Consider the following 14,732-nt stretch of genomic DNA (forward strand, 5'->3'; position numbering starts at 1 on the left):
GGGATTTGATTGATTCTGCGATCTACCTCATCAAAGACAACGTGAACTGATTCTTCTACAGTCATCAACCTCTTGTTGTATACTCTATATGCATGACTTGTGAGTGAATAACCTATGAAGATACCAAGGTCCGCTTTCTCATCAAACTTTCCCAAGTTTTCTTTTCCATTATTGAGAACGAAACAGCTGCAGCCAAAGACTTTGAGGTGACTCAAGTTAGGCTTCCTTCCATTGAAAAATTCATATGGAGTTTTCTTGAAAATAGGCCTTATAAGCACCCTATTCATCACATAGCATGAGGTGCTCACTGCATCTGCCCAAAAGTACTTAGGAGGTGATGATTCATTAAGCATTGTCCTTGCAAGCTCTTCAAGAGATCTGTTCTTCCTTTCTACCACTCCATTCTGCTGTGGTGTTCTTGGAGCAGAGAAATTATGCAGAATACCCAACTTCTCACAGAATTTGCTAAACTTCTCATTCTGAAATTCTCCTTCATGATCACTCCTAATAGAACCTATGTTGCTTGCTCTCCTCCAAGATTTCCTACAAAAGAGATTTTCAAGTACAAAGATTTAGTCCCCTTATGAATGTGGGTCCATCTGGTTTATACTCATCAATTAAAGCTTTATTTCCCTTAGGAATCCACTTCATAAGACCTTTAGGAACAACATGTTTTCTGATTTTACAGAACCTCACAGATTGACCTCTTTTCATGCAATAGAAGCATGTAACAATCGGTTGTTTCGATGGTCCAATCGATTGTTTTTCTAGCATTTTCGAAAATGATTTTGAAAATCTATCTTGTTTGTTTTGTGGATTAAAACCCAATCCAGCTTTTCCAAAAACACAGTTTTGAGATAGAACACTCTCAAAGTTGGATTGGCCTTTAGAAAGCTTATCCACTGTTTTAACAAGATAGTGGACCTTCTTTTCAATATTTTCACAAACTAGAGTGTCACACTTGCAAGATGAGTTTTTGTAAATGATTTCCAGATTTTCAAAATCTGTTTTTGAATGTTCTAAAAACTCTTCCAATGCCTTTACTCTGTTTTCAAGCCAGCTGTTCTTTTCTTTTAACTGATTGTTTAAGAGAGCCAATTGGTTGGCTTCTTCATGTGTTTCTTGAATGGCTTGAAGCAATTGACCATAATTTTTAGAGTTTGAGGAGTTTGATGAACTTACACTACTTGAGTCATCCTCCCTTCTGGCCATGAAACAAAGATTGAGGCTTTTCTTATTTTGCCTTCTTTTCCTTCTTGCTTGACTCTTTGTCATTGCTTCCTTTGGTTCATGAGCAGCCTTGAGTGTGTCCCAATATCCTTAGCAGTTTTGCACTTTGATATCCTGAAAAATTCATTAGTATCTAGTGCAGAAACTATAATGTTTTGAGCAGACCTATCAAGTTGGGCCATCTTACATTCATCATTTGTCCATTTGGACAAAAGTTTTGCAATTAAAGAATTATCCTTTTTGAACTTTGGAATGTAATGACCATTCTCAATTGAATCCCAAATTCTTTGATCAATAAATTCAATAAAGATTTTCATTCTTGCTTCCCAAAACTTATAATTCAATCCACAGAATAAAGGTGGTTTGTAGATAGAAGCACCTTCCTCAAAAGATAGTTTTCCAACCATAGAAAAAGGATTTTTAGATCAACTTGAATAACTTTCAAGAACCAAGCTCTTGATGCCAATTGTTAGAATATATGGTCTTAAACGAGAGGGGGGTGAATTGTTTAAGAAAGATTTTCGTAAACTTTTAAGCCTAGAATGAAAATACTTCAAGAAAACCTTGATTAAGAAATCAGTTTTTCAAAACATAAAGCAAAAGCACAATACTGAAAAACAATCGGTTGTTTTACCGAAACAATCAGTTGTTTATACCAGTTATCAAATAACAAAACTGAATTTAAAGAGATAGGGATAGAGAGATTGTACACAGATGTTTATACTGGATCACTCCAAACCCATAGCTACATCTAGTCTTCTCAGAAACCCTGAGGAAATTCACTAAGCAATCACAACTTGATCACTTACAAAACAACCAAGAGAATGACCTTGAACACCTCAAAAAACACACTCTCCTTGGTCAACACACCTACACCAAGATTGTTGATCTTGATCCCCTCAAGAACACACAGCCAATCTTAGCAAACACAGAAACAAAACTTGTTTCACAGAGAGTACAAGGATTACTTGTTACAGAAGATAATCTGAAATCAATACAAGCAGAATCCTATTCCACAACTTTGATCAATCAACACTCTTAGCAATCTCAACTCTTTGAAAAACTCAAAAACTCTTAGCAAAAACTTGTCAAAGATTAATTGTCAATTATGTTTTTATGAATTTATTCAAAGATGTAGTTTGTTATCAAATCTTAACAAACTCTTAAATTGCATTAAAAGATTGGTCAAAGCATTTAACGACTGGAGCGTAAGCAGTTAAAACATTTAAAGCTTAGTCAAAGATAAAACAGTTTTTCTGTTATGATCCCAAAACAAACAATCGGTTGTTTCCTCGAATCAATCAGTTGTTTTGGTTCTTAACAGTTCAAGCATTTTAAAAACAGTTTTCAATCTTTTCCTCAAAACACCTAAGTATAAACAATCAGTTGTTTCGACAAAACAATCGGTTGTTTTAACTTAGTTTGAAAACATTTTACTTTCACAAAGATTGAGATGCTTATGCTTTAGATTTAATCAAAGGGTGTTTGACAACATTTAAACTACCCCAGAACTAAGCTAAACCAGCACAACAACATCAAGCACAACAGAGGCTTCAACATCCTTCAAAGGGTTTGGATTCTTCAAAGCTTTGAACACCACTTGGCGGGCAACGACAATGCAATTTATTCCGTGTGTGTGGGTGACGTTCTTGGCGGCAACTTGGTAGGGAATGGCGAATGGCTTTAAGGGATTCCTTATCCCATGGGTTGTTTGATGGATCGAGAAGTGTTTCCTAATAATAAAGCCTCTACTATGCCAAGCCAAAGGAAAACATTTGCTCAAGCTTTAGGAAATATATGTGATATTCCTTTGTAACATCTACCTACTCCTTGTATTAAGGGAGACATGGTTGTTGTCTAAGTTGATGAGGAAGATTACTTGGCTGGTCTTAAAGATTGCAAGACCCATCTACATAGTCGGATTATTCTATCTAAGGGGGATAAACCTCTGACACTCCTTGATTTAACTAAAAAATTGCAGCTTGTGTGGAAGGCTATTGGATCATGGAAAGCAATCCCTCTTGGGAAGGGTTTCTATAAGTTTGAGTTCTCTTCTTTAGAAGACATGCGATGGGCTCTTGGGATGGGTTCATTGAAGTTATCTCCTAGTATCTTGAAATTGTTTGCTTGGACAAAAGACTTTGTTCCATCTACTATGAAGAGTACTAAAACCCAGACTTGGGTTAGAATCTACCATTTTCCTTTGGAATATTGGAGACCAAGGGCGATATTTTCAATCACTAGAGGCATCGGTACTCCTTTGTCTTTAGATGATCACACCATCAGAAAGAATAGGGGTTTATTTGCTAGAGTGCTGATGGATATTGATCTATTGTCCCTTCTTCCCAATCAGCACTTGGTTGAACATTCAAACTTTGCTTTTGTAGCTGACTTGGAATATGAATGGCTCCCTCCATTTTGCTCTCACTATAAGATGATTGGGCATGAGCTTTCTCAGTGCCACATGATTCATGATCAGGGTCGTGTTCCTAGACCTAAACATAAGCCATCTCAAAAGACAACAACTGATGAACAGAAACACGGGAAGGTCGTGATTCCTAAACAACATAAAGAGTATCGGAAGAAAGGTCCACAATCGAAGCTCGTGGAAGGCCTTATTGGTAATTTGACAACTAATTCTCTTGGTGGGGCTAATGCAAGGTCACTCTTAGGTCACCCTGCTTCTTATAAAACAGATGAAGGGGAGGAAGATTTTGCAGATATACCTCCTGATGTGAGTTGATTTTAAGATTTCATAGTTTAGAGGTTACTCTTTTGTTTATGCTTTTTTAGATTAACAATTTAAGGTGAGAACCCAAAGAAGATCCCCACTGGACACGAACTTAACCAAGTGGTTAAGTAAGTGTCAAGGATCACTTCTAGAGGGCAAAGAGAAAAACACAAGTATGGTGATTACGATGATGAAGCTACGGAATTTTAAAACAAAATGAAGCAAGAAATGAATGAAGAGTGGACCAAATGATAAATGAAAGAAACAAGAAAAAGGAAAAGAATATGAAGCGTATGGAAATGAAGAAAAGAAAAATGTGAAGAGATAAAGAAAGCTTATGGAAAGAAGTGTTGTCACGCCACTTGGAGAATGAGGTACTCTGAGATGAGTGGTGCAGAGCCGCCACTTGAAGTGTGATACACTCAAGATAAGACCCAAAATACTATAGTACTCAGACGCACTAAACAATCACGTATATCACTCGGTTTTTTAGTAAGGATGGAAAAAAACGGTTAAGTTTACTAAACAATTTGTCATATACTTAGAATCCTCACTAGTAATTTGCAATGTGAAAGTTGAAATGTGAATGCTCTCAATTTGTTTTTGTCCTTGTTTTTATGGATTCAAAATCTCCATATTCTTTTGTTCATGCATTTTTTAATTTACTTTTCAATTTTCGAAAAAGATATTAGATTGGGATTCAATTCATATGAACATTTGCATTCTATGTTTGGAATTAAATCAATCACTACTCAAACAACTTCTACTTTATATTTAGCTCTTCACAATTAAATCAAATTAAGTAGAATGGATTTAAGACTCCTAAAACACTAAGAACATAAGACTCAAGCTAAAAAGGTAAGGGAAAAAGAAAAAGACACAAAAATAATTCAAAAGCAGAATTTAAAGTGTTTAATGAATAAAATGGAAGAATTGTAAATGACAAGAATTGAAAGGCGAAATTGAAATTGCTTGAATATAAAAGCAAGAATTGAAATGTGCTGAAAATTTAAAGAAGAAAACCAACTCTTAAAAGATAATCACAATTTAAAACCATGCTTTGAATACCACATGATGTGAGTTGATTTTAGATTGGCACATTTTAGAGGTTTCACTTTTGTTTAATCTTTTTTAGATTAGCAATTATGGTGAGAAACCCAAAGAAGATTCTCATTGGACACGAACTTAACCAAGTGGTTAAGTAAGTGTGAAGGTTCACTTCTTGAGGGCAAAGTGAAAACACAATTATATGGTGTGCAGAATTAAAGAACATATAATGGAAAGAAATAAGATGGAAACAGAATAAGAAATAAAGAACACAAGAACATAAAAAGGAATGGAAATGGCGCAAATAAGAAGGGAAACAAGTTGAAGAGATGAACAAAGCTTATGGAAAATGGAGCAAGAAATCACACCACTTGGAGAGTGAGGGAATTCCAAGATGAGTGGTGAGGAGTCGCCACTTGAGGTGCACGAGTCTCAAGATAAGACCAAGAACAATTTAGGAGACAAAGCTCACTAATCACTCCAGCGAAGTTTCTCTTCTTAATTCAAATTCAATGTGTGAAATACATGAGGCAATGCAGTCTATTTATAGGAGAGTGTCTTGGAGAGCAAGATAGAGGGGTAGGGTTATTATTTGTGAGAAATCTTCTAGAAGGTAGGTCAAAGAAACCTAGGTGCACGTGTCATGAAAGGTGAGTTTGGCACAAGCCCAAATTACTAAGCACACCTTACTCTAGCTTATTCTTCTATTTGCCACCCCTAAAGTGAGCCCAATTTATTTTACATAAACTTGTCTTGTGAAAAGACTATAAGGAAAAACAATTGATATTCTGGTCCATGTTTGGTTCTTTATCTGTTGAGGCTTTTCTGAGACCTAGTGGGGTCTGGTCTTGTATGTTGAGATGACTGACCTAGTTGTGAAGTGTTTGGTGTGTCCTTGGTCATCTGCTTGTCGATTTGGGTTGTATCACCTCCTCTCAAGGATGCCTCAGATCGTGATAGATCCTCACCCAGGTAGGGGTTGTTCACTCCAACTTCTGATACAATTAAGGTTTCATAATAGGGGATGGTAAGGAATTCACCAGTTGTTATGCAAGCCAAGGGCTTAGAGTCACAACTTGTAGTAGATTCAGTTACGACTCATATTGATGGTCATCATGTGGAGGTCTCTGCTACTGTGGTTGTAACATTTTCGTCGCGTAATACCTCTCCTCAGAAGGCTAAATCACCTGGGGATATTAAAGCACTAGTTACGACTCTTATTGATGTTCATCATGTGGAGGTCTTTGCTAATATGATTGTACCATCTCCGTCACATCATACCTCTCCTCGGAAGGCTAAATCACTTTGGGATGCTAAAGCACTACTCCCAGATAATGATACGTTGGTTCTGCAAAATCAATTTTCCTCTCTTGATGGTTTGAAAACTACAAATGTGAGGGGTGATCCTCATACTGGTACACCAATTATTCTGACTACTATTGTTAAATTTAACTCTGAACATATCACTGTTGGAAATCAGGTCGTCTCCAAATTTTGGGCGGCTCCTAGTGAGATGGAGGAGCATGCTAGTGATATTGGGGAGGAAATTGTTTGCACTACTACAAGACTAGGGAGACCACCTAAGGGGACTGGTAAATACAAAAAAACTGCCAAGGAAATTCTCTCTAAAACGTCACAATGAAGGTCTCTTCATTTTTCTAGAATGTTAGAGGACTAGGAAACCACAAAACTGTGGAGATGTTGATTATTTTACTCAAACTACATAAACCCCTCCTTGTTTTTCTTGTTGAACCTATGATGCCATGCATTGATGCTTTCAATGTCCTTTTCAAATATGTTAATATGCACTTGGTGGCTACGTCTCCTATTGTTAATAAAGTTGTTAAGCTTTGGTGTTTGTCGGTTCAAAATCTTGTCCAAAATTTCTTGGTCAATGATCAGTTTATTTATGTAACTTTCCTTTTGCATGATAAATGTTTTAGCCTTGCAAGTGTTTATGGTGCTAACACACACTTGGTTAGACGGTTTTTGTGGAGGGATATTAGTTTCTTTAAAGGGCCTTGGTGTATTCTGGGAGATTTTAATGTTGTACTCTCGGCGGATGACTGTAAAGGGGGTGGCTCCTAATCAGGTTTCTTGTAATGAATTCCTTGATTGGATTAATACTAATGATATTTCTTGTGTATCTTTTACTGGTCCTTATTAAACTTGGTGTAATGGAAGGAGAGGATTGAATAGAATTCATATAAGACTAGATAAGACTTTATGTAATGGAGTGTGTTTGGATGAATGTGATTCTTGTACTTATCATGTTCTTGTTAAAAATTTTTCTGACCATTCTCCTATTCTTGCTAGTCTTGCTAGTCTTGCTAGTAATTCTTTAAGGAAGGTTAACAATTTTCATTTCTTTTCTATGTGGCTTTAGGACACTTCATGTATAAAGCTTATTCATGACTCTTGGGCTAATAAGGTTGTTGGTTGTCCTATGTTTATTTTGCAACATAAGTTAAAAAGGTTGAAAATTGAGTTCCGAGACTGAAATAAAAATTCTTTTGGTAATGTTCACAATTCTTCTTAAGTAGAGTCTCATCCTTGGTATTCAACAAACCTTAGAGACTGCTAGTTTGTCTGATATTGATGGGCTTCTTTGTCAAGAAAAGATTGCTAAGTTGGAGCTTGATCATGCTCTTCATGGTCAATATTTGTTTTGGAAAGAAAAGGCTAAGATGCTATGGCTTAAATATGGGGATTGAAATATTGTTTTTTCCATGCTATGGTCAAGAGGAGAAATAATTCTAGTGGGATTCATCGTCTATGGATTGATAATGAGGTTATTGTGGATCCTAATCTCAATAAGGATCATATTTTGTAGTTTTATAAAAATCTTTATGTTGAGTCTATTTCTAATGTTCAAAGAAATATGGAAGATTTTATTGGTACTTATATTCTTGAGTTGGTTTCTTCTGAGGAGAATATTGTTGAATATGATGTTTTGATGCCTCCAAATTTATGTGGAAAGCCTGAAGACTTCGTTGTTGGGTGTGTGTGTTTTCTAGTAGATTTTAACTTGTTAATTCACTCTTTAAGATAATCCAAGCTCATTTGAATCTTTATCTTTTTGAAAAGATGGGTTCTCTAAAAGGCTGTGAAATTTCAACCTGTTGAAATGTCGAAACATGTTGTTTGACACCTAGTGGTTTTTAAAATGGTTTGGAAAAGCTTTGCTTTTTTTGTCTTTGTTTTCAAACAGAAACAATTGGTTATTTGGATAAAACAACTGGTTGTTTTTGTTGATCATGTGTGATCAAGTGTTTTGAAGAATCCAAATACAAGGTGTTTGATGAAAGGATGGTGTTGTTGTTGTGTTTGGGTGGGATCTGGGTAGAATAAAGTGTGATTCACTCCTTTGTTGAATCTACAACTGGTGTGAATTAAAACCTTTTTTAAATTAAGTGGTTTTCCAACTAAGTGAAAAACAACCTGTTGTTTTGTCGAATCAACCGGTTGTTTTACTCTTAGGAGTTTTTTATAAAAGTTGAAAGGTGTTTGGTTTGGTTTACTTAACTGTCAAGCCAAAACAATCGGTTGTTTCGTGATTTCAACCGATTGTTTCTTTGAAAATCCTAACAGAATTCAGTTTTGAATGGTGAATCTGTTTTAAATGTTTTCTAACTAAATATGCTCCTTCATTAATTGCTTTGACCAATCTTTGAAAAATATAAATGGTTTGTTTATGTTTTCAAATAAGTAAGAAAATACTTTGAGAAATTTAGTTTGACAGATTTGATTCTAAGATTTCAAGATTCACATTAAGATTTGGATTTTAAAGAGAGAGTGGAATAGGATTGCAATTGTATTCAATTCAAATTGTACTATGATCAGGTGTAATCCTTTGTTAACCTACTGTATTTCTGGTGTTGTGTTGCCAAGGAGTATTATGTGTTCTTGAGGTGTTCAAGATCAATACTCTTGTTGTGGTTTTCCAAAGGTAGTATGTTTCTTGAAGCGTTCAAGGTCACTACTTTGGTGGTTTGTGTTTTGTAATCTGGTTTGATTGCTTAGTGGTACCCAGTTGTATTCTGGGGACTGGATGTAGCTCTTGGCTTAAGAGTGAACCAGTATAAGCTGTTTGTGTGTTTCTCTCTTACCCTGAACTCTTTATAATTTTGTTTTAAGCTTAACTGATATAAACAACAGATTCTTTCGAAGAAACAACCGATTGTTTTTCTGCGTATTGTTGCATAACTGCTTAAGTTCTTAGCCAACATTATTCATGTTCTCGATTTATACAAAGAATTTCATTAAACCTGAAATTTTTTTCAAAAACCCCTTTTAAACAATTCACCCCCCCTCTCTTATAATTCTACAAGATTTGTCACCAAAATTCAACGTATTCTTTCTTGTAGTCAGGGTTGTGTGCCTTTCACTTATTTAGGAGTGTCTGTTTTTGTTGGTGCTCCAAAGTGTCGATTACTTCAACCTTTGTTGATGAAGTCAAATTGAAGCTAACATCTTGGAAAGGTAAATCTACTAGCATGATGGGTTGGATTCAGTTGGTCAATACAATGATTATTGGATTTCTAGCTTATAGCTTTAATATGTATAAATGGCATGTTTCAATTCTTAAGCAAGTTAAGCAATGGTGTCAAAATTTTATCTGGATTGGTGATATTTTGAAAAAAGGCATAGCTACCGTTCATTGGGCTACGATTTGTTCTCTTCTTGAGAATGGAAGTTTGAATATTATTAACCTTCATCATGAAAATAATGTGTATCTTCTTAAGCTTGCTTGAACTTTGCTTATAGCATCATGCCTTGGTCTTTTCTCCTGAAAACCAGGATTTTAAAATAAAAATACGAGTTTAGAATGGTTTATAGATCGTCATCTCTTTTTCCTGGAATTAAGAAATTTTATTCTACTATACTTTATTATACTTCTTGGATTGTTGGTACAGGTACTTTTATTAAATTCTGAAATGATAAATGGTGTTCAACTACTTCTTTAGCAAATATTGCAGGGTTATCTGGTGGTGCTAGCATTCCGGATACAAACTCTCAGTTTTGGACTGGTTGTGATTAGAATATTCCCTTGTCTTTACAGTAAAAGCCTCATTTTTTTAATCTTATCATGGTTAGGGAGGAATAGGATATTCCTAATTAGATTCTGGATGAGTCGGGTCGTTTCACTCTTAAATCGGCTAGGACTTTTTTCTTGGAACCAGGAGTTCCCTGTGATTGGGGTAAATTCATTTAGTCTTCATATATTTTGTCTTCCAAAACTCTAGTACTCTGGAAAGTTTTTCATGAGCGGCTTCCTACATATCAACATATGTAGAATATAGGTTTGCCTATATGTTCTATGTGTATGCTTTGTGAAAAGCACAAGGAATCTATTTAGTATTTATTTTTTGAATGCTTTAATGCTTTGCATATTTGGAGTTGTGTTTAACAGATTTTTGTCACTTCTCATTTCTCTAATAAGGATGATCTTCTTTCTTTTATTAAGAGTGATGGTAGTCCTTTGGTTAAATTGATTAAGCTTGTTATGATAACTTTTTCTATTTGGATGATATGGCGTATGAGGACTTATGCTAGATTTCAAGATAAGATTGATGTTTCTAGGGTTATTTCGGTAATTAAAGATTTAACTTATCTAGTGGGAAATTCGTCAAAAGCTTCAATGAAGAATGATATGTTGGATTTCAACGTGATTAAGTTTTTTGGTATTAATACTCGTACAGGTAAAGTTCTTCATCATCTTCCTGTTAGATGGGAGTTCCCTTCACCAAGCTGGGTTAAAATTAACATTGATGGGGCTACTAGGTGATATACTGGTCTTGCTACTTGTGGAAGTATTTTCTGTCGGAGTATGGGGGAGTTTATTAGTGTTTTCTCTGCGTTTCTTGAAGTTTAGACTGCTATGGTTGTTGAGTTTTATGGAGTTATACATGCTATGGAGGAAGCTCAAAAGATGGGGCTTACTAATGTATGACTTGAATGTGATTTTGCTTTGGTTTGTGTTGTGTTTACTACTAGGACTAATGTTTCCTGGATGTTTCGTAATATATGGAATACTTGTCTTAGTTATTGTGGAACCGAACTATACTCTTGTAAAAAAGGTCATAAGGGAATTCAAAATTTTCCTATTAGCTCTACTAAAGATTAAAGTTGCATTTGCATAATTTACATGAGAATCAAGTACCTTTAGAACTGGTCATAGTAAGAATATCTTTGCTATGAACCAGATGTTGAATAGTTATACTAAGAGCTTCCTCTGCAAGACAAAACAAAAGAGGAAAAATGGGGTCACCTTACCTTACCTCTCTTTGACAAGAAAAATAACCAAGCATCCCACCATTAACAATTTACCAAGAAAAGTAAAGTGAAAGATTAACCAAATAGCTTTATAATAAATTAACCAAGTAGCTTTATAATAAATTCTCAATTTATAGTATCAAAAGTTTTTTTATATCAATTTTGATAATCATATTACCACCAATGAATTTTTTAAAAGCATGTTAATAACCTCAAAAAGTGCAAGTACAATCCCTAATGTCTTTACCTTTCAAAAAATTATTTTGTTGAATGGAGAACTTAGGACACTTCAACACATATACAAAAGTCTAAAATATGTATAAATAGAAACTAATTATCCATCATTACATACCCTTCTTCCCTAACCATACCGTAAAACCATAAAAAAAACCTAACTTGACTATAAAAGTTTATCATTCCTTTTAATCTTACTTTTCTAAAAGTCATAAGAACAAAACACAAACCAAACCTAGTGGCATTTAAGAATAGCAAAACATTAAGCTTCAACTGAGATCTGCTGAAATTTATTACAGTCACTCCTAATGTTGCCTTGTGCCTTTAATCTAGGGATGACAAAGCAGGACGGGTCAGCCTGCGTCCCGCTAAGAAAAATGTAGGACGGGTTGCCTAGTCCAACCCGCTAGCCCACTTAGGCCCACCCCCACATAGTCTGTAATATGCATGGGCCAAGTGCGCACAGGACGGGCTATTTCGCATGGCTCGCATAACTTAAAAATCTAAAACTTCTTTCTACACCCCCGTATTTTCTTCATGCAATCTCATATTTCACATTCCAAAATTTTTACTCACATCTTATTACGCATGTGTCACGAGAATAATATTGTGAGACCATTTATCTAATACATCAAAATAAAAATAAAAAAAGAATTAAATTTATTCAAAATTTCTTTTTAAAAAATACTTTTTATTAATTTTTAAAAAAAGTATTTCTTGTGTGGGCTGGCTTGCAGGCCCGCAGCGCGGGCTAGTAAAATCAATCCATATATTCTATGTGGGGCGAGCCAACCCGACCCGCATTTTGCGGGACAGACCTGTGCGAGGCGAAGCAGCCCGCATTGCTATCCCTACATTAATCCCATTTTTTTCTTATCCATGCTCACCCATCAATTACCTAATGTTGTCATCTACTTTAGTTGCAAGTTGTGTGACATTCTTTATAGCTTGCCTTGTAGTCATTCATGCTTGTAAGTACTCGTATATGTTCATTGTATGTTTCTCAAACATAAAAATGATATATTTATAGACTATGGAAGCATCATCCACATAAAAAAATAGATAAAAGACTTTAGACTATACAGTCTGAAGACTTGTTACTTTAGGCCTAAAACAAATTTGTATGTCCTCCCCTCAGGTTTTGTTTACAAAATCTTGCACTATGATTTGAGTTATGATAATTATCATTTTCATCCATTCTTGCCCCAATATTCATTAAAAAATTCTAATTCATAGAGCTAGCTTAAATGCTTAGTTACGAGCTCATTCATACATATCCACTACCCAACCGCAGAAGCAATACATATTTAACCTTGAATGAGTTATAATCCTCGCACTATAGTTACATGTCATACAACTTAGCCTTTAGTAGTACATATTCTTTTATGAGCATAATTTTATTCACACTTTAAAACTTTAATCATAAATTCTTGGACTATAATCATGAATAAATCCACTGTTTTAATTGAGATTCATCTACTTAAGTTTATTTTAGCCATAACAATTATTTCTTTAATCTCATGTTTTAGTCGCAATAGACGGTCTAATATTTCTTAGAGAAGACAACTTGATAGAACCATTTGTTTAAACGGCCTAAATGAAGCGTCTACTACTGTAAGTGGCCCAAATCAAGTGAAAGTTCAAGGTTCTCCTTTGAATCAAAATAGGAAACGAAATCTAAGTTAAAGAATTAGAGAATTAAATCTGCAATATCTCAGAAATAGAATTGGAAGCAAATCTTTTGGAAGGATATTCTCTCAAATTTCTAAAATTGAAAATCCCTTGTAAAACTCCCTAAGAACAAATCAAATTTACTTTAAAGATATTGTTCAAGAAAATATTCCTCAAATATCTCACATAGTAGTGCTGAGTTTAATTATAATCAATACGCAAATCTGAACAGAGTTTGGAAACAAAATAGTTGGAAGAGAAGCGAGAACGAGATCTAGAATTGATCGGGAAAGAAAATATGTAATTGATAATTTGAAGCAAAGGAAGGAAATATTTGATAATCGTAAAACAATATCCTGAGGTGGAATCTAATTTTGATTTTATGAAAGAATATTATAAAATCCATTTTTGAGGAAAAATAAGGCATTGTGTTTCGGCGTATTTCATCCTGTTTACGTTGAGTTTTCATAGCCAAAAGACTCTTAGACCTAGATTTTCTGCTTTGATTCCCTTGTAATTCCCCATTGAATTCTAAGGTTCTGATCAATAAAAGTTTGGTTTTTCAATTATATATAGTAGTTTGTTTTAACCTTATGAACTTTTTGAAATCTAGTTTTTGTAAAAGGTTTTTTCCAAACGCCTGATGAGGGTTTAGTTCTTTTCTCTAATTTGGATTTCTTTGTTATTTCACATTGATCTAATTAATTTATTGGACACCTGATTCAAGAGGTAAAAGAGAAGCATTCAATAAGTAGACACATGAATACAAATGGGGTATTGAATACATTAGTCGACAAATGTTTTGTTGATAGAATTTTGTTAAATTAGATTAACGCATGTTTGATTTAGTTTAACCATGTGTGGGAATTGGAGGATGATAATATTTAGATAGCTTGTGAAGAATTCATTGGTTGAAGAACTTGGGAGTCACTTGCTTTTCATTCATCTTACAATGTCTATTTTCTTGCTAAATAATAACGAATTCCCATTTCCTTTACTATTATTGCTAACTTTCATTGATTGTAGATATGTTTGAATACTGATTTCAACAGATTCTCTATTGGATTTGTTGGGAGACAACTTAGAGTCATCTGACCTTGTATATATTCTCATCTCTCTAGCATTAGACAATCTATCACCTTTTTAGACAATTTATGTTGGAACCTTTTTAATTTGACTACTAAAGGACAATTATTAGTCCCTGCACTAGAATTGCAACCATACAACTTTGAAGTTTCATCATAAGCATGAGTGGTTTTATAGATATTTTTTTATTCCAAAAATAATACTAGATATTTCATGTTGTATTCATTTGTATTCACTACCCACCTACCAGAGCATTAGTTCTAGTGACTCATGGTTACAACACTATAATTACACTCCAAATATTTGCATGCAAGCTTAAGTAGATAGGATTGAGAATTACTTGTCCCATGGGGATCTCTACTATTTACCTCTAATTTGCAATCTATATTTGTAGAAGTATCTCTTACACTCTAAACTCATACTGATAATGTATACTAAGACAACACTTGTAATGCAT

At 34.5% G+C, this 14,732-nt stretch overlaps 1 protein-coding gene across 1 annotated transcript; it reads left to right on the forward strand.

The window, feature by feature from the left end:
- The first annotated feature begins 2,900 nt into the window (after positions 1 to 2,900).
- On the forward strand, positions 2,901 to 3,973 carry LOC137824653 (uncharacterized). Its single transcript, XM_068630318.1, has 2 exons — positions 2,901 to 2,936; positions 3,212 to 3,973. Exons 1-2 carry the CDS (start codon positions 2,901 to 2,903, stop codon positions 3,971 to 3,973), a joined length of 798 nt encoding a protein of 265 aa, XP_068486419.1.
- Positions 3,974 to 14,732: the final 10,759 nt, after the last annotated feature.

Source organism: Phaseolus vulgaris, chromosome 8, assembly GCF_000499845.2.
Source record: "Phaseolus vulgaris cultivar G19833 chromosome 8, P. vulgaris v2.0, whole genome shotgun sequence".
Taxonomy (NCBI): domain Eukaryota; kingdom Viridiplantae; phylum Streptophyta; class Magnoliopsida; order Fabales; family Fabaceae; genus Phaseolus; species Phaseolus vulgaris.

What these genes read in the sequence shown, in the direction of transcription:
- LOC137824653 (XM_068630318.1), top strand. Translation starts at nt 2,901, where the DNA reads ATGGCGAATGGCTTTAAGGGATTCCTTATCCCATGG. An exon ending in AGGGATTCCTTATCCCATGG is followed by an intron (nt 2,937 to 3,211) that starts GTTGTTTGATGG and finishes AAAAAATTGCAG; the next exon opens with CTTGTGTGGAAGGCTATTGG.